The sequence below is a fragment of the Manis javanica genome, chromosome 3 (assembly GCF_040802235.1).
Source record: "Manis javanica isolate MJ-LG chromosome 3, MJ_LKY, whole genome shotgun sequence".
NCBI classification, from domain to species: Eukaryota; Metazoa; Chordata; class Mammalia; order Pholidota; family Manidae; genus Manis; species Manis javanica.
The window spans coordinates 127,018,191-127,043,698 of record NC_133158.1 but is presented as its reverse complement, the minus strand read 5'-3'; the positions used below and the strand labels follow the sequence as shown (position 1 = coordinate 127,043,698).

At 33.0% G+C, this 25,508-nt stretch overlaps 1 protein-coding gene and 1 non-coding gene across 3 annotated transcripts in view; both read left to right on the top strand.

Annotated features, from left to right (window-relative positions):
* The window catches only part of PIK3CA (phosphatidylinositol-4,5-bisphosphate 3-kinase catalytic subunit alpha), an 80,604-nt gene that overhangs the window by 36,108 nt on the left and 18,988 nt on the right, over positions 1 to 25,508 (top strand). For both annotated transcript variants that reach the window (XM_073232047.1, XM_073232048.1), the window contains exons 2-9: positions 14,244 to 14,671; positions 15,251 to 15,460; positions 16,840 to 17,090; positions 18,521 to 18,766; positions 19,469 to 19,554; positions 23,097 to 23,202; positions 23,655 to 23,807; positions 23,914 to 24,048. In XM_073232047.1, coding sequence (XP_073088148.1) covers positions 14,320 to 14,671; positions 15,251 to 15,460; positions 16,840 to 17,090; positions 18,521 to 18,766; positions 19,469 to 19,554; positions 23,097 to 23,202; positions 23,655 to 23,807; positions 23,914 to 24,048 — 1,539 coding nt within the window. In that variant the 5' untranslated portion in view covers positions 14,244 to 14,319. The remainder of the gene's footprint in view (positions 1 to 14,243; positions 14,672 to 15,250; positions 15,461 to 16,839; positions 17,091 to 18,520; positions 18,767 to 19,468; positions 19,555 to 23,096; positions 23,203 to 23,654; positions 23,808 to 23,913; positions 24,049 to 25,508) is intronic.
* Positions 2,658 to 2,759, top strand: LOC118969469 (U6 spliceosomal RNA). The gene has a single exon (XR_005057396.1). It is a non-coding gene; the product is annotated as a U6 spliceosomal RNA (small nuclear RNA).

Sequence of the window (25,508 nt, the reverse complement as noted above, 5' to 3'; positions counted from 1 at the left end):
TGAAAATAGCTAGACTAAGGCTGTTTTTCTGTCACCACACAGCAGATATGGAGAGTAGTAAAAGCAGACAGATGGACAGTTCTGCTAGTTTTGGAGTATTTAAATAGAGAAAAGAAACATTCTGTTCTTTTTATTCAGAAATGGAATTTCTATGCTAAATTACTGGTTGCAGTAATAAGTTCCATATTCTGACCAAAGAAACATTATTTTTTTTGACCCTGGGGATAATGACTCATGCTCTTCTCAGAATTTTGCTTTTGTGGAAACTAAAGTGCAGTCATAAATACAGCACTGTTATTTGTATCTTAGCACTAATGATACTATTGTGAGTGGACTAGGGATGGGAAGAACATTACTAGTATTGTAAAGCCAATTGTAATAAAGAAAGCAAGCACATTTTAATTAACCGATTCTTAAGAGATGTGAAAGTAAATATTTTTAAAACTAAATATGCTGAAATATATTTACTAAATACAACAAAATAATGATTTTGTTATTTATGCTATAAAAATACAGTTCATACTTTTCTCTTTAAAAAAATCTTCATTTTGAGGGCTTTGTGACAGAAGGTAAATTTCAGACTCTTAGCATTGACAGTGGGGATACTTAAGTTTTTTGTCTGCCTTTTTTTCTCATGTCCCTCAAAATTGGCATGAGACTATCAAAATTACAATCACAGAGGTCATAAAGCAACTATCAGATAATAAAGATAATTAGTACTGACTAGATGAAGTTAAAAGTTTATGTTCCAGTTTTAGGTTAACCTTAATCTTGCTATTTAAGATAATGAGGTTTGAATGTGCTCTTTATGTACTGTAATAGATGCTCTCATTCTGAATTTTCACATGAGGATTCTTTATTGTATATCAAACCCTGTGATAACCATTATTGGGCATATACACAAAAGTCTCTGTTAATGTCCCCCACCATATCTCTCTTTACTTTAGGAACTTTCCCGTGCTCATTGTAATCTTTCCCCTTCTTGAGGTACTACTCCCTAGTGAAGGTTTAGAATTTTAGCTAAGTTCTCTTTTTCAAACTTTCTTATATCTCCCTCTGTGCCTTTGTTTTAATTTCAGCAAAATAGCTAATAGGTCTAATCTGTGAAACAGTTGAGAGATAATAGACAGTTTAATGATTTATGTTAAATAACTAGTCTGAAAGTTTTGACAGTTGATAAATTTTATAAGGAAGCACTTTAGTTTATTGAATTATTATAAGGTAATTTATTAGCTATGTGCCTTAAAGGTGGTCAGTTGATGACATACTGAGCATCAATTAATAGAAATGGAAATATTCTACTTATTGATTACTTATGTTGCTTGTTTTTATAGTTATACCCATTTCAGTTTATCTTTCTCATTGCTCTCATTTTAAGGTATAGTTACTATAACTTACCATATACTTGGTACATTGTACCCATGAAGAATAAGTGAACAGTGTTTAAGAGGTCAAAGTAATGATCATCTACTAATATTTCTCTCTGCCATCATTAAATGGTTCTGAAGTGCCTTGTCTATTTTGTATTGTCTAAAAAATACTGATTTTTTAAAGTATCTGTGCTTAAATGACTTCACATTCTTGCCGTCATTTCAAGGACTGCTGCTTTCCACATCTTGGCAAGGTGATGCCTCTGCTCCAGTTAAACTACCCCCACTCTCGATTGCACTTCTGGTAGATCTTTGTTCCTTTGCTTGCCAGCTATTCTGTATCTCTTCAAATTTTTCTTTAGTGAAATAGCCTTTTACCAGAAATTGAATACTGAAGGATGATAAATCACTATTAAAGTTGGCCAGTAGAGGTTTCACCATTACTAGTATAATACTGAAGTATTCTGTTATTGCCAGGAAGTAGAGCAGATGGCCAGTGATTACATGTTATTGTTTGATCTTTATCATTGAAAAAGCAAATTTTAAAAATCAGCTTTCTACTTTGTTTCATGTCTTTTATCCAATTTTGTATTATCCCTCTTGAAATGTGTTGTAATGTGGCTAGACAGGTAGAATTCACTGAACAAATAATACAGTATCTTACATTCATTAGAGTACAGTTTGAAAAACATGGGACATATTTGCAAGTAGCTTTTATGACTTTATCTATTAAGTTAAATAAAACTGGGGAGTACTTGCTTTGGCCAATATATTTGGCATGTGAAGTATTCAGATTAAGAATAAACATTAAGTGATTAACAAGTGAAATTTAGTGAAATAAAATTTCAATACACTATACTTCCTATGCTATGTACCTGTTTGTGAGAATGCCAATAATATATCAATAGATATGGTACAAGAGGAAATAATACTTAGAGCTTATCAGAGTGGCCTTTAAGAAAGGAAATTATTTCAAGAACAAAGAATGAGATTGTGATATCGGGGCAAAATAGCAAGGGTAGATAAATAACTAGACAAAAATGTCAGGGACCTAAGTATTGACATGATAGCTAAGGATACTAAATACATCTCAAGCCAGATTTTTCCAGTCTAATCTAATCCTGGTTGTATGTTAAATGCTTTGTAAACTGAAATATGTTTTCATGACACTGTATTATATTGATGCTTTCTTATGTAATGGAGCTGTTAGGGACTGTGGCTTGGGATGAATGAAACTAAAAGCAAGGTCCTCCTAGTATTTTTGGTAAAAGTTTATTGGATAGAACTTGTTTCCATAGAGCATACTACTAAAATTCGAGTGACAACAGAACACTAGCATGGCCCCTGTGTAAGGTTGATAAACACATTCAAGAAGTACTCTATATTTTTAATCTAATGTTTTTATTTGATTCACTTACCAATAGGCTGTTTTCCTGCTGCAAAGCAAATTGGTGGAGTCCATTTACACTTCCTCGTTAGCCTGTCAGTATTGGAGGTCACCACCGTGATCACTGCAGCACAATCCAGACCTCATCATTCAATTTTGAAAATATCTTTGCAACAGCCAGTTGCAATGATACATGAGCATCTGCTTTTTTTCATTTTTTGTGCACGAAAGTATGTACATTAGCATAGAAACCATAGCTGTAGTTGTGTGACATTTGGCCTCAGGAAATTGGGAACTTTTTTACAGACCAGAGACCTTGATGGAGCTTTATAATTGGCCCCTGATTCTCTCTCCCTGAGATCAATCTGGCCTCTGGCAGATAGTACAAATCTGTTAGGTTTAGAATGTTGGGTTGGTCAGAAATATTAAAAAAATATTCCAAGTAAAGAGACCTTCTATGAAATATAATTGGATGCAATTAGGTGAATATATTGTATCTGCTAGTATCCCCAGTCAAAGCTAACTCCATCTTTATTGGACCAGACTAGACTTCAAACTTAGTATTTTGGCTTTAAAAAAAAATTTATCTATGGACATAAACCACCTTTTCAGTGCAAGAAAGATAGAGCAACTGGGTCTACTGAGAAACCTGTGGCTGACCCAATTTTCAATTTATGCAAGACTTGTATTTTTGTCATTGTCAAGAAAGACCATAATGTTAATTAGTGGGGTGCAGACAAGTTTTAATGTATCTTGATAGTAGGCGGGTACCACCAAAAGGAATAGTACTTGACTAGAAGACCCAGTAGTGATTATTGTATCTTCATCCCATGGCATAAGGAAATAAGATAGCTAGTTGTTCATACAGATAAAAAGATCAAAGGGAACAGTGTGAAGGAAGCGTTTCCCAAAAGTTCATTCACCCTCACCCACAGTAGCAGGAAGACTTGAAAGAAGACTGTTGACGTATTCATACACTATACCAGAAAGAAAGAAAATATAAGAGGAAAACCCATTTGAAAAACTTCAGGGAGAGAAATTCTCATTCCTGATGGTTCATGAAAACATCTTTCTTTCATCTTGTTTATTACAGGTCTTTAAAAGAAACAAGTCAAGTGAGCTGAAAGACTGTTGCTGTTAGTTATCTTTTTCTAGATGTTTAATCTAGATATTTTTAAGCTCTTAAATGAATTTATCTAACTGGGTCTGGATGATACATTATTTTCTCTTCTTTCTCCTTAAATCACTATCAACCAGAAAATAACTATTTTGCCAATTGGCCAAGTCCAGGATGGTGTTAGCTTCATTAAGACATGATAGAGTAAAATTATTTTTGCTGAAGTCCCCAGGGTTTTAACAAAAAAGAGGGAGAGTTAGTTTTAACACTTACTTAAGCAGAAAAGTAGAGCCCTTTAAGGAGCAATATGTAGTGGGCATTATCTGTGTAATTCCAAGTAGTAAATTCTAAGTTATAAACTTCCTGAATTATATGGGACATGAGTCGCACTTGTAAAGGGGAATTACAAATGACTGTGAGCCCTGTTTTCTGGTTACTATGAATAATAAGTTTTGTTATAAACTTTTACATAGTAAGCTTTCAGGACCATTTTATGTTCCAGGGGAGCTTAGCAGGAAATTGGAGTAACATTTCAAGAACCCCTCCATACTTTTTGTATTCCTTTACAAATAGGCTGTGCCCTTTCTGGGCTGGTCTCCTCATTTTATCTCATATTGGTTAAATTTTCATGGAGGCAATCAGTTGCATAATTAGGCTTCTGTTTTCACTTTGTTCAAGTATATACTCTTGGTCCTTAAATGTAGCTACAGCTGCCAAAGGTAAATACCTTAGGTTTCTATCTTTATATAAAACATACTATGTAACCATTGGACAAGGAAAATTTTTTTCCATTAAAAAATTACTCTTCACCTTAGACTAAATTTCTTATAAGTATTGCTTCAGTGAACTAAATAGTATCTTACTACATGTAGAAGATGAGCTGTGTCCTTGTCAAAAGAGCATCCCTGCTTATTTCTAAACAATCCAAGTCTGATTAAAAGACATTTTTTTTAAATATGATGAGAAAATCAGTAGTATGGTCTATTTTATTACACTTCACTTTTCACTTGTTCTCACTGGTCATTATTTATTTCAGCACAAGAGCCAAATGTATTTGTTACCTCTCATTGCACTTTTTCCCTTTTTTTTAAAATAAGAAAACCAATATAATCTCATGTATAAATATAAAGAAATAGATTTTACAAATTACATACAGCATAATTCTAAATAAGAATATTTGTTAATTTTATTTGTTATAAACTTCCTGAATTATATGGGACATATAATTTTTTATTATTTAATTTTTTATTTAATAATCTTAAGGTCAAGTATGTACATTTACAACTTACATTTGGTTGTTTTTTCTTAAGTTTTATCAGTACTGAAATATGTCAGATGTCCATTTGATGCTCTCTGCTAAAACTGAGTTTAACTGATAACAAGCCTAGTTCTAATTTTGCAGTTCAATAAAAGTAAAAAGATAAAGATGAAAAGCCAGTGACATCTGTAGAGATGTCAAATACATAAAATATTCTGCATTAAAAATATATAAATATTTTCAAAGTGATTTTTAAAATAATATCTACCATCTCCTTACATTAAGCCTAAGCCAGTAAAGTTCTGGCCCCTTTATGGACACACAGGTCTAAGATAGCATTGATCTATTACAGTGAGAAGGAAAGTTTATTGAGTTTTCATGCTCCACGCACTAGACTAAGGATTTTACATGTATCATATCATGTAATTTTTATAACATCACTATGAGTTAGTAACTGTATATTCACTGTATGCAGATAAGGAAACTGCCTGAAGCTTTCCCTCCTGAGGAAGTCTTAAGAATTCAGAGTTCTACTCTAGGGTTAGTAGAACTGACGATGATGGTGCAGTCATCAGAACCAAAGCTAAAACTCTAGTTAGGTCATTTTTGCATTAACCCTGACAACTAGACTAGGTTCATATATGTTGTTCTCTTTGCTACTAAATAGTGAATAATACCTAGTTGAAAAATGTAAAGGTTTGCAAAACATTTTCAGGTCTGTTGGTTATTCATTTGCTGCAGGTGTTCAGATGTTAAAGCTCAAGTCACTGCTTAGATTCTCTTTATGAAATGGTTAGCTTTGTTCTTCTCTTTGAACAGTGGGAGGCACCCATAATCCTGCCCACTTGACTTAATGATGCATACCATTAGTCACAAGGTGGGCTAGTTAATATTGGAATCAAAGAATTAGAAGGAAAGTATTCTAGAAAAAACAAAGCCAAATATTAATTTTTTTAATTTGAAGTATTAGTTATTCTTTTAGTTCTATATTTTGAAATTATATAGTTTATCATATATTGCCATCTTGATCTGAAAGAGTAAGTGGGGTTTCTACAGTAGCCTGATTTATAATTTACTTCTGACTTCTGCTGCCTGTTTTATGTGAAGCTATGATAATCTACCCTGACTCCCTCACAAAGATGAGAAAGGAAATATTTCCTGGAAAACCCTATGTCACTGTGAAATCATTTGTCCTATTAAATTATGTGGTATTATTAAATATCTCTTGTATTTTGCACATTGCTTAACTACATTTACCTTTCCTCATAAGCCTATCCTATCCCTTTAACCTTCACCTCTTTGAATGTTTAGTCTCCTTTTGAGCTTAAATTTTAAGAAATTTAGTTTATATTATCACACACCAAAATTTGAGTTTTTGAAGTTCAAATTGGGAAAATTAGTGACTACACGTTTTGAGATTTGGTATGGTTTATCTTTGTAAATATGGGATTTAACTTTATTATTTAATAATCTTAAGGTCAAGTATTTATTACTCCACTTCACTTTCATTAATAGCACTTATGTTTGTTTTCCACATTTGATTTTGCTGCTCAACACTGGATTCTTTTAACCCACCTTAATAAAGTCCTTGTTCACGTTTATTGATAATCAGATGTCTACCTTGGTATGGACATTACTGACTTAGATCTTGTTTGTTATTATTTTTAAAAATCCATTAGTGCAGGCCCATTTATGGACCTCATATTAGGGAACTCTTGCTTAAGAAATGCATTAAATCTCTGAAAGGTATTTTCATAACACTATGAATTTAATAGTGAAAATGAATCACAGCCCCTAACCAAAGGAATTTGAATTTTCTACATTCTGGTCATGAGAACTTGATCTTCCACCCTGAAGTTGTTAAGGTCTCCCTGAATCACTAAAAGAATTACTTAAATCTGTTTTCTCATGGTCAGCTTGTAAAGGTCAGTAAAGGACAGCCATTTGAAAGAAATAGATAATATGCATCCTTCCAGATCTAGTGCATTTTACAGCTGTCCCTTTGGACTTACTCCAACAACAGCTCAGTGACTCTTAGAGGAAGAGAATTTGAGGCCCTAACTGGAGCTCAGAAAAACTGTACTCAAAAACACTTGATGCCCATGCATATCCACTGTAGTGAAATTTGTTTAAAATTATGCTGCTTAGCCCTGAAATCCAACTGGTCTCTCAGTGTTTTTTTATTTTCCTTTCCAAACTGTCTTCATCCATCTCTTTCTTGCTGTTACTATTGCTACTTCTCTTTGTTGGGGCTCTTGTTATATTTTTCCCTGGGTAATTTAAATGATTTAGTTTCCCTACTTACTCTTCCATGCTCTAAGACTGCAGTGACCCAAAAGAAAGACCATATCATGGAAAAGTTCACAGTCCAGCAGGAAGTCAAACATGGGCATAGATACTGTTAATAAGAATGCTTTGAGGTAAAGTCATAGAAATACATATAAGAGGCTGGGTAACATCAAAAAAGGTAGTAGTTAACTCTGGAAATATTTAAAGTAACTTTTAAGGAGAGTAATCAAACCATAGAATTATTAATCCAGATTTTAATCATGTTGTTTCTGATAAGCCTAGAGGCAAGTTTTTGTTCTCTTGTTCTAAATCAGACCAAAGATACATTTGGTAATTTAATAACACAGGTAAGCTTATATTCTAGATAATGAGCAAATAAAGAGATACAACTGAGTTACCCACAAAACTTGATGTTAATGTTTCCCTGTTGACCTGTCTGAGAATAAGGTGGAAAATATCTTATATGTAAATGTGCGACTCAAACCAGAGAACATTTGTAAAATGTGTTAGTTAAAAAAGATGTAAGTATTTGTAAAACTTCGGTCATTCAGCAAACATGTATGGAGCTTCTATTTTTGAAGAACATAGATATCTAGAAAATACAATCTGCTGATTTCAGCAAACTGGCTGTTTAAGGTGATTAAGCTGCTAATTAAGACAATGTAGATATCCCCTAAATTTGCAAGTGTACAGTTCAAAATAGCTTTCCTTTTAAAAACTTTCTGATGTAGATGTAATATTGATACTTTATAAGCAAATAACAGTTTTAAACATTTCTGTTTTTGAAATTGAAACCTGTATTTTAAAAGTCTAAAATATACTTAGTATATACTTACAGTTATCAAGTTAGAAAAAGTTTCTACCGTCTTAGGCTGTGTTTATAGAGGTTCATAATCCACAGTCAAGTAATAGTTTTCTGTACTCTGCCTTGGTGATAATGACTCTAGAGTATTGTACTAAATTTTGGTTGCCTCATTTTGAGATCATTATTAGCAAAAGAAAACATCCAGTGATGGCAAAGAAGATAATGATAAACTATTTCACTTGAATTACGATTAAAGGAATTGGGGATAAAAAGACCTAGGGAAAATTTTAATAGCTATCTAGTACATAAAGTGATAAAGAATGCAGAACTGATAGAATGAAATTTAGGGATAATTTTAGAAGTGCTCCACAAAAACATCTGTATCATGTAGTAAGCTCCCAACACTGAGAATATCCATGTAAGTGACTTCTGCGATACTTTCCTATATCAAGATTTTAACTTCACTGGCATAAAATTAATGCGTTTTTTCCCCCTAAGAACATACGTTGAAAGTGTAGGATTGTGGTTGTAAAGGCAGGGTTGGGGATGACGTACTAGCCAATGTGCATTTAGAAAATTCTCCATATGATACCTTATCAGAGGTCAACAAACTTCTGTAAAGGGCCAACGGTAAATATTTTAGGCTTTGCAGGCCACATGGTCTCAATAGTATCTGCTCAACTCTGCCATTGTTTTGTGGAAGCATTGTTAAGAATATGTAAACACAATTTATTGGCTATATTCAAATTAAACTTTAGTTACAAAAGCAGGTGGTGAGCTGGATTTGACCTGTGGGCCATAGTTTGACAACTCTTGCCTTAAATGATGAAGTCTGGAAATGCTGTTCTAATGTAAGTGAAGGAGTTAAAAAACACATTGTCAAAATGCCATTGTATTTTTGGACTGAAAGAGTACACATCAGATATTCAAAATATTGAATTGCCCAATGAATTTGGAAACCTTCCACTATAAAAGTCAACTGACAATATTTTCTCATGTTCATTTCTGCTGCTTACTTTGTCCTTTATGGTGCTCTTTATTTCTGCTGGGCAATGTCATACACTCCACTCGGACTGCTAATACAGACCTGACTCTTACTCAAGAAATAAATGCAGTTTCAGGCCTTGTAAGAATCAAAAAACTTTCAGTGCCTTCTGCCCAAACAGTGATTTTTAACAGTAATTTTAACACCAGAACAAGAAGTAAACAAAAATCTCTGATCCACAAGGTATCTGTTAATGTATTTTGTGCTCCTAAGCTCATATAGCAGAGGTTCTTTTATCATCATTTGGTCTGTTGACGTTTAGTTTACAAACCATATTAAATGGCAGTCAAGTGTTGGTGCTGACTAAAAAGGAGTAACCGAAGAGGAGGTGATGAACATCAAGCAGACTGGCCACAACTGAGAAGTGACCACTGACTGCTAGAAAATAAGGGAAGTGGAGCATTTTAAAAAGCACCATCTCCAACCTGGGATCATTGGTTTTAGAGCCAAAAACACCCTTAGACTCAACAGTACTGAAGAGCTTTGCTATATTGTGTTTTAGCACAATAATTGGTTTTATAATGAGGACTGTAATTCATCAAGAAATGGGTAGATAGTGAATTATATATACTCAGGAAAACAGGACCACCAAAATGAAGAAAACATCATTAAATATATACAAAATTAGGATAAACAATACTAATTTATTTCCTAAAAGTTCTGAAGAGTTGATTGCCAGTAGGTAAATATTTAATCCTGGCATTATGAACTCAAAAGTCTAATAAGAGTAGTTCCTTGCTCTTAAAGTGTTTTAATTTTAGCAAATACATTTTTATGACCTCAAACCACCAAACTGCAGGTTCATGTTAATTTTTGTAGTAATTTATCCCCCTCTGGTGTTTTTCAAATAAGTTCTTTTTCTTTATAAATAGATTATGCACTTAAGTTTGGCTAATTCCACCTTCTTTATCAACATTTAATTTTTTCTATAGTGTAAAGGCCCTTTTAGTTAAAACATTATATACCCTGATTTCTTTAGGGATTTTCCTCTAAACTAGGGGAATTGAGAGAATATCATTTTTACACCTTGGTTTAATGTTTATTTGATTACATCCTGTATTTGAAAAGCAAATTTTTAAAGAAATCTGAATTTTAAAAATCATGAAAAAATGATATTCTTTTGCTTCCAATACTTAAGAGATTCCCTTTTCCTTATAGTTTACTACGTAAAATTCAAACTCCTTAATATGGAGTCTCCCCACCTTTCTGGCCTCTACCCACCTCTCACCCCTCCTTCCTTGTCACCACTGTACTTATTCCCCTGTACTTCAGACTCAAAATAATAAAGAACAATTTGTATTGCCGGTAACAGGCTGCATTCTTTCGTGGTCTGACTTGGCACAGGTACACTTTTGGCAGTCTAAAACGCCCTCCTCATCTAGCTCGCCCATGTTCAAGCCACCCCTTCTCTTTAAAATCCCTACTTATCTATAATACTCTACTTCAGTTTTATCTCTCTGATGCCTTGCCTAACATCGCCAGGCTGGTGGAGATTTCCTATGACTTTGGATTCCAAAGTTCATTTTATCTTACAACAGTTCTTTGTAGTTAAAGTTATTATGTCTTTCTTTCCCCAATAAATCACGAGTCCCTTAATAACTGAAGGGAAAGTGTCTGACTTTTTTGTTTTCATAGCATATTTTACCTAAAGCCTAGCACAAGCAGGTATTTCTCCCCAAAAAACAGGGTGGTTAAGGCTAGGAAGGGATTCCTCACACCTAAGCTATTGATAGTGGTGCCATTTAATAGGAATATTAAGAGACGGGGGAACTAGAGGCAGCTGTGAAAGTACCAGCATCTGAGGCACTCCATACCCTACCAGTCTTGTCTGTGATCTTGCATTATCCATGCTCCCTTAACAGCTCAACTCTCGAAACTGACACTGCTTTATGAAGCTTCGTATTTACTTGCCTCTCTCTCTGTGAAAGAACCAAACCTTTCCCCATCCCTATCTGGCCAGTCCTGGATAATTCATAATAACTTGGAAAGATAATGTGGGTAGATTTTATAGGTTTATTAATAATATTTAACATTTGTTGAGTGTTTACTGTGTGCTAATCTCTTTACTTGTGTTTTTCAAATATTACCTCACCTACTACAATAATCGGATAAAGTATATGCTGTTATCCAGTTCAACAAGTGAAAGAGAAAATGAGGTTCACTGAGATGAATTAAACTGCTTAAGGCCACCAAACTACTTACTAAGGCAGTCAGAATTGAATCCAGTGTAACTGCAGAGCTCATTCTCTTATTTTACCACCAAAATTACCTGGCTGTAACTGAAGCTCAAAGAGCAGTATGCTCTTTGAAGTCATCTTGATCTGGATTCAAAATCCATATCTAACATTTACTTGTGCAAGTAACTTCATTTCTCAGACTTTCAGTTTCTTCAAATATAAAATGGTAATACCTGCCAGAGAAGGGTCACAGCCTGCCCAAGTGCATGGCATATACTAAATAGTAAATGTCAGCTCCATTCACCTCTTCTACACTTTTGTTCATAAGAGCTCTGAAGTATTGGTTTGTACAGAAAAAGACCTGCATAAGACAAATAAGAAAGTTAGCATCCTCTCTCTTCTGCTTAGTGCCTGTCTCCAAGTGTTTTATGGCTATGATCACATTTATTCTCTTAATGAAAAGGGTGTGTCTTAAGTATTTAATAGTTGTTAATTGCCCATAAATATACTATAGTAGAATAAGGATTAGAATTAGTGATGTACCTACTGTACTAGACTTCTTGTTTGCCAATTCTTAGAGAACATATGATATACCCTGTGGGTTATTTATTACGTAAAATAGATGCCACCATGATTCCATAACATAGACCTGTTAGCGTCATTCAACAAAGAAAACTGTAAACAACAGCTGCTGTTTTGGTGTGGTTTTTGGTTTGTGGTTTCATTTTGTTTTTATTTGAACTCTTTTATGCAGGCAGATAATCATTTAAAAGTAGTCGTTTGGTATTTTCCTTTGCATTCTTCAAATTGTTTTATATGTTTTAAAAAGCTTAACTTATGTTTTTCTATAATTATGCACCCAAATTGGTGCATCTGGTCTTTTTACTACTAGCCAGTGAATTTTCTTTTGAAAGTATAGGAAGTAGAACAGTTATATTTTAAAACCTGTAACTTCAGTGAGTCTCTCATAAATTTGAAGAAAAATATTTTCAACTATTAAAAAATAATTTTATATTCTTTACTGTCCTCCATTGGATTTCTATATTTCAGAGGTGGGGGGAGGGCTTGAAATTTCTGCCATTTCTACCCTTTACCTCCTTTGTATGTTACATACAACTCTGAAACGTACCATAAACAGCAACTGAGACAGCAAAAATTTTTTGTCACTGTCTGCTCTAAAAAGGCCCTGTTGCTCTCTCTAGGTCACATTGGCTGTGAGGTAAAAAGGTTGATTGTGTGGGCAAACCTGGATGCAGGAAGATCATTGGTGCTTTTGCAGTAGGCTAGACTAAAAATGGTTGGTTTGAACCAAGGGAGTTAAGAGTGATAGTAAAGGAGTATAGACAGTTTCAGGAGGTAGAATTAATAAAGTTTGTTGATGGATTAGATGTTAATGGATATGACTTAGAGGCAGGCAGGCACAGCAGGTTGCTGGATTAGATGCATCATGCTCCACACCTCTTTCTTACTGTGTTTGCTCAACTCCTGTTTGTCATTAAATAATTCGGTTTATATGTTACCTCCTGTGGGAACCTTCCCACTCCAACGTCCATTTAGTTAGGTTGCCGTTCTTTTTGCTTTTATAGTACCCGACTTTTCTCCATGAGAGCATTTTTTTACTGTTTTGGGTCTCTGAATTTAATTACCCTACACAGCATACACATAATCTTCACACTCTTGACTTTGTCTTGTGAGAGGGTAAGGGCCATGCATGTCATCATCATCATCATTTTCCCAACATCTAACATGGTCCTAGGGACAACACCAGTACATTTTTGGTGAATCAACAAAGTGTCATGTACAGTTATTTTCCATAGTGCCTGATAGAATAACCAAATACACTGTTATCTTTTTTTTTCTTTTCTCTAGCTTAATTTTCATTTATTTCCTTACTATCTCTCACTTTACCTTTTGTTGTATCTTCACAGTTTAGCTTACTGAATAAAAAAATACAGACATAAACTTGTGCCTTGTGGGTTTTGGCAGTATCATTCAAAAGAACCTCCAAGATTGTTGACATCTAAAAAATGTGGGCTTTAAATCATAATAATACTTAATATTTTAAAAAATATTACCAGTGTTTAACATGGTTGGAACATTGTGCCAATAAAGAGAGTCAGTGGATCTCATTTAGGTATAGATCAATTCATGTCAATTAGAGTATTGGGACTGGGTTATTTGATAAAGTAGATGGATCATTCAAATTCATCATCCTATCTCAAGGAAAATGCATTGATGACACTTTATACCATAGTAAATATATATACTCTAAAAGCACAGTGATTTAAAATAACAGGCAATAATCAATATAAAAAAATTACAAAGATCGATTTAAGAAAGAATAAAAGACTAAGCCATGTAATTTTTCATTACCACAGGGGGGAGGGGGAGGTAAGGGTTGAATTCTGTTGCTCCATAAGATAGAAGGGAATCTATGATCTATGATGGCAGCTTTGGTATCAGTTCAGTTTTACTGCTCATTCTTCCCATATCCTCAGCTTTGTCTTGATGAGACCTGACTTTAAAAAAGAAACCCATTCAAATATTTTTTAATTAGATGACTCTATTAAATATCAATAAATACAAGTGTTTCTTCTAATTTCTTTTTGGAATTGGTTCTTTCAGCTTAATTTGGAATGACATTTGTCTCCATCAAAATATTTAAGATGAATTAATATTACTTAACCATAATCAATTTAAGCTACAGAAAATGAATTTTTACATTTAATAATACTATAAATGTATTTTTCTACAGTTGTTGCTCTCTTAACATGTATTTTCCTTCTTTGGTTTAGATTTCTGTTTTGGGACAGCCACGTGTCTAATTCCTTAAAGCAGTTTTATATGTAAAACTTGTAAAGGATCAAAACAATGCCTCCAAGACCATCATCAGGTGAACTGTGGGGCATCCACTTGATGCCCCCAAGAATCCTAGTAGAATGTTTACTACCAAATGGAATGATAGTGACTTTAGAATGCCTCCGTGAGGCTACATTAATAACTATAAAGCATGAACTATTTAAAGAAGCAAGAAAATATCCTCTCCATCAACTTCTTCAAGATGAATCTTCTTACATTTTCGTAAGTGTTACCCAAGAAGCAGAAAGGGAAGAATTTTTTGATGAAACAAGACGACTTTGTGACCTTCGGCTTTTTCAACCCTTTTTAAAAGTAATTGAGCCAGTAGGCAACCGTGAAGAAAAGATCCTCAATCGAGAAATTGGTATGATTTGATTTTGGCATTGTCATCCTGTTCTAAATGCAAATCTATGAAACAGCCATTTTGTCATTACCAAAATATTTCTGTCTGAACCAACTAACTACCTTTGTAATTGTAAATAAATAGGTTTTTAAATTAAAATCATTACAAATTGAAAGTATTTTTTGATTATTGGGTTAAGGAACTGTTTTTAACACCTTGGTATTCTATATAAAGTTTTCTTTAAGAAGTGTTATTTGTAGGGTTGACTTAGATTTGTTATATCCAGTTTTGCTTTATTACTTAAAAATGTGTATGGATAATGTCTGCTGCCTTTGCTCCAAGTTGCTAAATAAAATACCATAAATTGTTATTTAAATATAACTTGCTAATATGTAATCCAAATATTATATTTTATATATTAAAAATACTTGAGTCCTTGTCAGCTCTTACTATCTGTATTCATCAGAAATTTTTTAAGGCCTAGAGAAACTTCTTGACCATATAGTGATCTTCCAAGTCAACCAAGTTCCCTATTTGTAAGAAACATGTTCATCCTGTCCATTTAATAGAATGTTATATTCTTTATATAATTTTTTTAAGGTTTTGCCATTGGCATGCCAGTGTGTGAATTTGATATGGTTAAAGATCCAGAAGTACAGGACTTCCGAAGAAATATTCTAAACGTTTGTAAAGAAGCTGTGGATCTCAGAGATCTTAATTCACCTCATAGTAGAGCAATGTATGTCTATCCTCCAAATGTAGAATCTTCACCAGAACTGCCAAAGCACATATATAATAAATTAGATAAAGGTAAGAAAATTGTCAATTTACCACAATTGGTTGCTATAGTAAAAATATCTATCTGTGCCTATATTTTTTTACAGGCTTTTTATCCCAGCTAGATGATAAGTGTCTTGAAGACAGGGACTGCTTATACTGACAAGATATAGTTGAGTGCCAACTACACAACTTGTAGACAGTAAATATTAATTGAATGAATTGTGTGCATATGATGCTGATAGTTTGGTGAATTGTTTATCTCAGAATAAAAGTAAAGAACTTGAGTTTGAAATTCACTATTGCAGAATTACATCTGATTATCTTTTTACAAATAAAAACAATGTAAAAAGAAACAGGTGACTTAATTTTGGGAAAAGTTTGTACATTCTTATATATAATATAAAGAAAAAATAAGTCTCAATGTTAAATGTAGTAATTAAATCTAATCATAGTGATAATATACAGGTTGACTTAATGTATCAATTTCTAGAACTGAGTGAATGTGAAAATTTATAACTATATTGTTTTGGAAATGAGATATCTCAAAATATCTGTACTTTTTTTCAAGATAATAAAGTGAAAGTTTTGATTCAAAATTAAAGAATAGGTTGACTTTCACACACTATTAAGTGTAAAAATCTGTTAGAATAAGTTGACATTACTGTTTCATCCCACATTATTCAAAGTAGTTTAATGCAATATAACATAAGCTGTTCATTTGAAATTCTTTTCTACTCTAGCGTATTTTTAAAAATGAAATGTTCTTTTGATTTTTCCCCAACATTCTTCGGGAAAATTTTCCAACATGTAGGAAAGTTGAAAAAATTGTACTGTGAACACCCAGACCACTCTAACATGGTTTTATTCTTTCCATTTTCATCCTTTTTGTTTGTTTGTTTCCTGGCTTAATTGATCTTAAAAGGAAAACTTAGAAAAGTCATCTTCTACCCTTTCTTCCCCCATCTTTTCTCTCATTCTGATGCAGCATCTTTCTTTAAGTCTCCATAATACTTTCCCAAAGTTGCCAAGAAATCTTCTACTTTAGATGCTGTCGAACTTTTGATACCATGTGAGTCACTCTTCACAAGGATCATATTCATGAAGTATGTCATGTAGTCTAGAATGGAAATTAGCTTGGTCTCAGGTACTTGGGACCCATTAGTCACAGTTTTACATACTTGCCATACAGCATGAGATTTGGGCATGGTCTGGTAGCCCTATCAAATTTGAAGATTTGCTGTTTCTACCTGATATTTCCCTGTCTTTAATAAGTTTGACTATGAGTAATTTCTGGTTATGGTTAGAGTAATGGTTAAGTAATGGTAGATAATGGTACTTTTTTAAATTTGTCTCTTGAAAAATGAAATACATGTATGGTGATTGCGTCTAATAATGTTTTCCTATTATAGGGCAAATAATAGTGGTGATTTGGGTAATAGTTTCTCCAAATAATGACAAGCAGAAGTATACTCTGAAAATCAATCATGACTGTGTGCCAGAACAAGTAATTGCTGAAGCAATCAGGAAAAAAACCCGAAGTATGTTGTTATCATCTGAACAACTAAAACTCTGTGTTTTAGAATATCAGGGCAAGTATATTTTAAAAGTTTGTGGATGTGATGAATACTTCCTAGAAAAATACCCTCTGAGTCAGTATAAGGTGAGTAACAAGTTTCAAAAATACTTAAAATTTTAAAAGTAATCACTTTGGGGATGAGTATCTCTATTTTGGGACTACTTTTTGAAAATTAAATGATATCAGTAAGTAGCATTCATAGTTTAATTTTTTATGATGGATTTGAGAGAATAGATGCTGTTTTTCCTTTAGATTTTATATAATTAATATTTGGGGATCTGACTGCACATGTATGGATAACCTGATTAACGTTTTTGTAATGGTAAGAATAGTTGTATCATTATTCAGATACCAACATTTGATTTGGTGACTTTCTTTGTGCCCTGAGGATCGTAGTGTTTCAGGTATTCTGCATGCATAAAATGCATCATGTGCTATTCTGGATAGCTCCAATTTTATAGTGAAAGTATTTTTTTAGCCAATAGGAATTTTAAATAATATGGAACTACATAGAAAACTTTTCATATGCCTTTCTTTTTTCCAATGAGGTTTATATATTCATTTAAATAGGCAGCATAAGCAAAAACTTGCGCCTTAAAAAAAAAATGTTTACAATTATACTAACCCCAAAATATGGGGTATTTCATCATTTTTATCTCCTCCCAAGCAGTGGCACTGGAAGGAATTAAAACAGACATTTCAAAAATTCATGACCTACCATTATTAAGATGTACTGTTAATAATTCTCTACTCTTTATTTCTATTCATTAAATAAATACCTATAAGAAGCAACTATATTTGTGCCAGGCATATGCTAAATACTGATTTACAATACCAAGCAAGGCATGGTCCTGGCTTCATGTTGCTTACAGTCTAGTGGGGCTTATAGATTGGAAAAAAAAAAGCTGTTTTTTATAAATACTATACTATTTATAGTATGGACATAGTAGCACTTACATTAAAAATCTTTATCCCTAAATTACTATTTCAAATTCATTTTGAATAAAATAAAATGCATTTTAATTTAAATATATATATATTTATCCCAAAGTTTTATCATTCTCCTCTCTTTGTTGTTTTGTCTTGTTTTTTTAACAAAACAAATGTTTCTCAGGAAATGTTGGGACAGAAGAGCAAGTGGGCCACAACCCTTGGATTGGACATCTTATGACTTAATAGATTGAGTGACAGAGGTTTACTAGATGATGTTGCTTGTTCTTTAGCAAGTGCAGTGTTTTCACAATGAGTATCCTCTGACCCTTTTTTTTAATTCCTTTTTTTTACTTCCAGTTAAGGGTGGAACTGTAGTGTCAAAAGCTGACCTTATTTTTTTCCTCTTTAGTACTTTTGATGTTATAAATATGGCAACTACTAAGAAATGGCCAAAATGTTTGATTTTTTTTCACCTTTGCAGATTAGTATGTAACTTCTATCACAGTACTCTTACATGTTGCTTTTAAAATAAGAAACCTTGTAAGAAATGGCTTCTCCCCCCTACCCTAAATCTCTTACAGTACATAAGAAGCTGTATAATGCTCGGAAGGATGCCTAATTTAATGCTAATGGCTAAAGAAAGTCTTTACTCTCAACTGCCAATGGACTGTTTTACAATGCCATCTTATTCCAGACGCATCTCCACAGCTACACCATACATGAATGGAGAAACATCTACAAAATCCCTTTGGGTTATAAATAGTGCACTCAGAATAAAAATTCTCTGTGCAACCTATGTAAATGTAAATATTCGAGACATAGACAAGGTAAAGTCAAGTATTGATGCTTATTATTTTATATAAATTATTTTATATTAACCTTTTTTATTGAACTAAAATAATCTTTTGACCTACATTCTGTTTTCATTTGGCCAGAAAACTACCCACCTACCTCAGCTACTACACAGTTTATAGTCTTCTGTCTGTAATTATAATATCCCTAATCCTAATAGTCTAATAATTCTAATATCTGGAATTCTAAGCTCTTAAAACCAAAAGTTTTACAGAATTCATTTGACTGCAAACCTGACCTGATCTTAAGCAAGGATTTTTACAGTCTTTATTTATTCCACTTAGTGTAAACATTCATGTGTTTTGTTGTAGAAGTATTAATATCTTTTTGGAATGGTGTTCCCAGTTACTAAAACTAAATAATATTTAATATATATACAAATTTATCTTTCTAAAATATGAAAAACTCTGAATTGTATATCTGGTCAAGAGGATTGAGACCCTATATGATTTTCAGTTTCTTTGATGCCCCCCCAAGGGCAGCAATAAATTTTGGTGAAGAATCTAAGTCAGTATTAACTTACTATCTATGTGAAGAAAGGAAAAGCAACATCTGAACAGAAACTTTTAGTGGATTCTCTCATTCAGTATCAGTTACATTATTCTGATATTGTTCAGTATTGGATCTATATGTGTGTATATATTTGTATGCACATATTTTTGTTTCTTTTTTTTAAGATCTATGTTCGAACGGGTATCTACCATGGAGGAGAACCCTTATGTGATAATGTGAACACTCAAAGAGTACCTTGTTCCAATCCCAGGTAAGGAAGTAATACAGATTTGTAGTCCCAAAAGTCATACTAGTGTTTAGTAATATGATCAATAAAAGTAGTATTTTTACATAATTAGTTAAATACAAGTCATATATTACCAGACATTTATATATAGAACATGAGGACTTTCTGTCAAATAAGTATCAATCACAGGATCACTTTTTTGATTCTATGTAAAATTTTATCTGAAGGGTTTTCTGATTCTCTCTTCCCATTGTATCAAGAGCAGAATATGGTTACAATTTTGTGCTGATGATTTCCCACATTAGATCCATAAACCTAGCATTTTATTCTTTTCTTAACTCCATTTACATTAAGAGGAAGTGACATTTGGTAAACAACTCCAGAGCTGGACTACTTGAGGCAGTTTCCTTCATATCACTTCTAAGAATAGATACTTATGACATTCAAATAAAGAGTCTTTGGGAACAAATCAATTTCTTAGGGAGGGGGAGTTTTAGGGAACATTTTAAATTATTACTGCCTAGATAGAATGAAGAAATAGAAGATAGTGTAACCCAACAGCTTAGCATCCTGCCATTTCTTTCCCTCCCTCTATAGAATCCTTTGGGAATAAGAGTCTACCCTTGAATATAATAGTAATATTTAGGAGACCTCAAATTGGTATGAAAGATTTAAGGGAGGATCTTGTGAATTAGCAATAGAGCTAACTAGTGAGTCCTCCAGAATTAAACTTCATAATGCATTTATACTGAGTTGTAGGAGAGTCAAGAAAAAGTTCCGGTCTTGTAATTAAGTTGCTGGAGGCACCTACCATTCTGGGGCCTTGGTGAAGTTCGGGGGTGGCAGCCTTCCATGCCAGGAGGAAGGGAATAGTTCCTTACCCTACCTGAACCAGTAGGGCAGGAAGTACATCATTCAGGTTAGACGTTGCTCTATGGCAACAATCAGCCCCACTATCTTTTAAAATTTTTGATAGAGCAGCAAAAGTTTATTTCCCACTCATGCTGCATGTCTGTCACAGGATGGGTGGGGTGGTTGTGTGAAGAACAAAAAGACAATATATGAAGACCTAAGGGCCAAAAATTTTCCAAATTTGAAAACTGTAAAACCAACAGTCTAAGATTAAGTCCCAAGCAAAGACCCCAAAGTAATATTGGGTATATATATATATCCTGGTTGTTTCAAGTACTGAAAGTAAACTAGCTTTATAAAAGTAAAAGGTAAAGTTACTTAATAATAAAAAATTAAAATGTCAAAATTTTAGTAAAGTAACTATTTAGAAAGGACTTATATTCAATTATCTTTTCTTTAAAAATTCTCTAGACTAATCAGGAAAATCCCTATGATAGTAGTATGAGGATTTAAGAAAATTTTTTTACTTTTCTGTATTTACCCAAAAAAACTCAGAGGAAAAAAGATGGAGTTATCAGAAAGGTAGAAACATAAATTTTTTAATTCTTACTAAGATTAAGTGATTGTTCCAAATCTGTGCTTCCCATATGCTAGAAAAACAAAATACTTTACGTTTTTCATAAATGTTACCATTATCTCCTAAAATCAGAATCAATTTGGGCTGTGTATATAAAATCATTGCCTAAAAATAAAGAACTTAATTGGTATGTGTGAACTTCAGAAGAAGAGGGAAACATGTTTTATTCAGTTAGCATACTACTGACCAACTATATTCACAAGGCATAGCTCTCTTAGAAAGTGCATAGAATATTTCCCATTAATTATGAGCAATTCTAAAGATTTAGAAGTAGTAAAAAGTGTTAGTGTAAGTACATCTGTACTTAATTTTTTCTTAAGTTACTGTGGACTTACCAAACCCCACAATATTTCTTCTCCCTTTATTGTTCCTTTTCCCTTTAGAATGTCTGCTTGCTAAGTCCTCCCATTTTAAATTTGTCTTCTCTGTAAAATTGGATATCTTTGTCCATACTCAAAGATACTAGAATAAATTAATTTTACTGATAAAGTTTTATACTGTAGCTGATTAAAAATAGAAATGTTATATCATTTTGTTGTTAAGTCATGTTTTATTTATAATAAAAAAAATAGAAGAAGCATTTGGAAGTTTTCTAATACCTAGCACTTGAGCTTTTACCGTGGACTAATTACTGTTCTTATATTATCTCATTTAATCTTCACAAGACCTTTATGAGAGTAGCTACTGTTAGTCATCCCATCGTCAGAGGAGAAAGCAGACAAAGAATGTGAGGGTCTAGTAAAATCTAGTAAAATTTTAATCTAGTAAAAAAAACACATCTAGTAAAATAGTAGAAATGAGATTATACTCCAGGTTGTCTGACTTCCGAATCTAAACTCTTAACCATTTGGTTTAATGTTTAAATAAAAAAACTGCTGTGGATTGTACTTGGCTCTTCATGAACATGTCCACCAAACATAGACATAATTTCAGATGTAACGTCCAGTAAATTAAAAGGAATTTATCATAAAAATTGAATAATTTTCTTATCATCACATTTTGTAGTAACTTTTTAGTATTTCCTTATTATGAGTGTCAGGTTGTATTACCTCTTGTGAAATAGTTATTTAAAAAATCAGATGCTTCATGCCTGCATATCCTTCATTTTATTCACATACTAACTTATTTAAATTAATGGGTTCTTCTGAATAAAACTACATATATGAAAGGTAATATAATAATAATGGGAAATCTCATTTTATCATGTTTAGTTTCCCTTTTCTATAAGATCATTTGTTTTTAATTCTTTTTTTAAATTTTTTACTGAAGTATAGCACAAATGCATGAGTATACAAATCATAATTGCACAGTTCATTGAATTATCACAAAGGAAATTCCCGTATAACCATTCCACTGGTCAAGAAACAGAACATCTACTAGCATTCCAAAGGCCCCTCCTCATACCCCCTTCCAATCCATTAACTTTCTCTCCTTCCAAAGGTAACTGTTATTGAACTTGTAACACTATTGCTTAGTATTAGCTGTTTTTGAATTTTATATAAATGGACTCAAGGAGTAGATATTCTTTTGTGTCTAGCTTCTTTTGCTCAGCATTATGTTTGTAGGATTTCACCCATATTGTCAGTAACTAGTGTTCATTTGGATTGTTTGCACCTTGGGGCATATTGTAAATAATTCTGTTAACATTCTGTGCACAAATGCACACATTTCTGTGATTTCTTACCTGGAGGTGGAACTGAGTTGTGATTAGTTTTAGTAGCTTAAGCTTTCCAAATTGTATTTACAAATTTCACCTCCACTAACTGTGTAGGAGATTTCCCATTACTACACATCCTTATCATCCCTTGGTATTGTCAGTCTGTGTAGTTTTAGCCAACCTCTTGTATAATGAAGTCTTCATGAGATTTTATTTTGCATTTTCCGGATGAGAAATGATATTGACTACTTTTTCATGTTTACTGGCCATTTGTATATGATCTCTTGAATTGTCTATTCACCAATCCCTGGCCTGTCTTTCATTTGATTTAGCTTTTTCTTGATTTATAGGAGTTGTTTATATACTCCTGATAAAGCCTTTTTTTTGGTAAATTGTTTTTTTCTTTAAAATGTTACATAGGTGGAATGAATGGCTGAATTATGATATATACATTCCCGATCTTCCTCGTGCTGCTCGACTTTGCCTTTCCATTTGTTCTGTTAAAGGCCGAAAGGGTGCTAAAGAGGTAAAGTATTTCAAAAGGAACAATTAAGCTTCTCTGAAAACTCTTAACTATACTGCTAATTGAATTTTTATCAAGAAATGGATAAATTTAACAAATTCATCAATGAGTACCTTGGGAGAGCTTCAGGAATTGATGATGAGTATGTCCTGAGTTCATATTGATACAGATTTTTAAGCATGCAAAATAACTACACAGAAACATGATAAATAATGACATGCAAATATGTCTTGTTTGCTTTGATTCATATCCCCTATTTATAATTAAAGAAAAATTTATGTAATTTCAGTTGGAAAATGGAAAATACTTACACTTCAAAAAAAATGTGGCTTATTATAGATATCATTTATAAAGGTAGTTGTTGAATTTTCCTTTATGGGGAAGAAAGATCTTTTAAAATGCATTTTATAATTTAATGGACTGAATAGTGACTATTTTTCTGTTTATTTTTTAAGGAACACTGTCCATTAGCCTGGGGAAATATAAACTTGTTTGATTACACAGATACTCTAGTATCTGGAAAAATGGCTTTGAATCTTTGGCCAGTACCTCATGGATTAGAAGATTTGCTGAACCCTATTGGTGTCACTGGGTCAAATCCAAATAAAGTAAGCCTTTTATTACCATGAATAAGAATATTTTTCTTTTTTCTTTTTTTATGATAGTCAAGAACTATATATATATACATAAAATAACTTTTATTCCATCTCTTAGGAAACTCCATGCTTAGAGTTGGAGTTTGACTGGTTCAGCAGTGTGGTAAAATTTCCAGATATGTCAGTGATTGAAGAGCATGCCAATTGGTCTGTATCCCGAGAAGCAGGATTTAGTTACTCCCATGCAGGACTGGTAAGGCGAATCACTGAGTTTTCTAAAGTTATCAATCACAATCGATGGATATAGTTTTCAGTGTGTTTTAATTATATTGACATAGCTACATAGGCTCTCTGTGTGCTAATATGTTTACTTCAGCTCTGTCTTTTAGTTTATTCAGAGCCCTAGCTTGTGTTCATTTAACAAATATTTAGTGAATGCTAACTGTATATATGTTTGATATGTACTAGGTAATAAAGTTGTGACCTAAAGAGAACTTCATTTCAGTAGGAAGATGGTGAAAATAAACAAATTGGTAAAAGCAGAAATGTAAGATTATAAATCATGCTAAGTACCATGAAGGAAAAAACAATAGTGTGCCAAGAATGACTAACAAGGGTTGAGGAGGAAAGACTAATATATACTGGGTTGAGGGAAGACCTCTCTCAGATAGTAACCTTGAAGCTGAAACCAGAGTATAAATATGTTGTTAGTTGAGCTTGGAAGCAGAGGAAATAGCTTTACCACCATAGTCCAGATACTGTAAAAAAGTATATGTAAAATGGAGTTTAAATATTGATCTAGTTGTCTGATCTTGGCCATTACTTTGGAATCACAGTATAACTGGGTTCAAGAGCTATTAACAGTCCCTTATTTCTCAAGGGCAAAGGTACCAGTGCTAAGAGAAGAGGATATTTTTGTTCTTTGTTGTCTGTTTCTCCGGTTTTCAAATTAATTGTTTTTTCCGTGGCCTAGTGGCAGGTTATAGATAGAGCAACCAATGAATGTAGGGCCAAGAGGTCCTGAAATATGCCTACCCCAGTAACAGTAACATGGCACTCAGGGGCAGCCTAAAAGCCTGCACTTAGGAACTTTATTAGTTTACAGCTGTAGTCTCAGTAAGGAGTCACCAATCCCGTCTATAAACTGCATAAATAGTATTAATAACAACCACCACCTGCCTGTGTGCTTTCAAAGATAGGTAGAGGCTATTTTGAGGAAGTACAAATTAATTTAAAATCAGTACTGAATTATTTCAGATACTAAAACTACGATTAACTTTTCTCAAGTTAATGTAGCCACTGTTCTGTAAGTTTAATTCCTTGATGGTAATTGCTAACATTTTCAAGTGCTTACTGTGTACCAAATTCCACACCAATCACTTTTCACTTATTACCTCATTTAATCTTATAAACACTCTGTGTGAGGATAGGTACTGTTATAATCCCCATTTTACCAATAAAGAAATGGGCTTTAGGAGTTTAAATAATTTACCCAAAGTCACTGTTTAATGAGTATTGAGCCACTTAACTCTTAACCATTCTGTTATAACTGAACAGGATTTCCTCAATTTTGAAATGCTGATGAGCATTCTCGTGACATGTCTGTAGTGCTGTCCAATTAGTTATTCTTATAAGCTAATTGAATTACCAGAGTCAAGTCACTTGAAAACTCATTTATTATCTACTATTTTATTCATACACTTGGTCATTGAA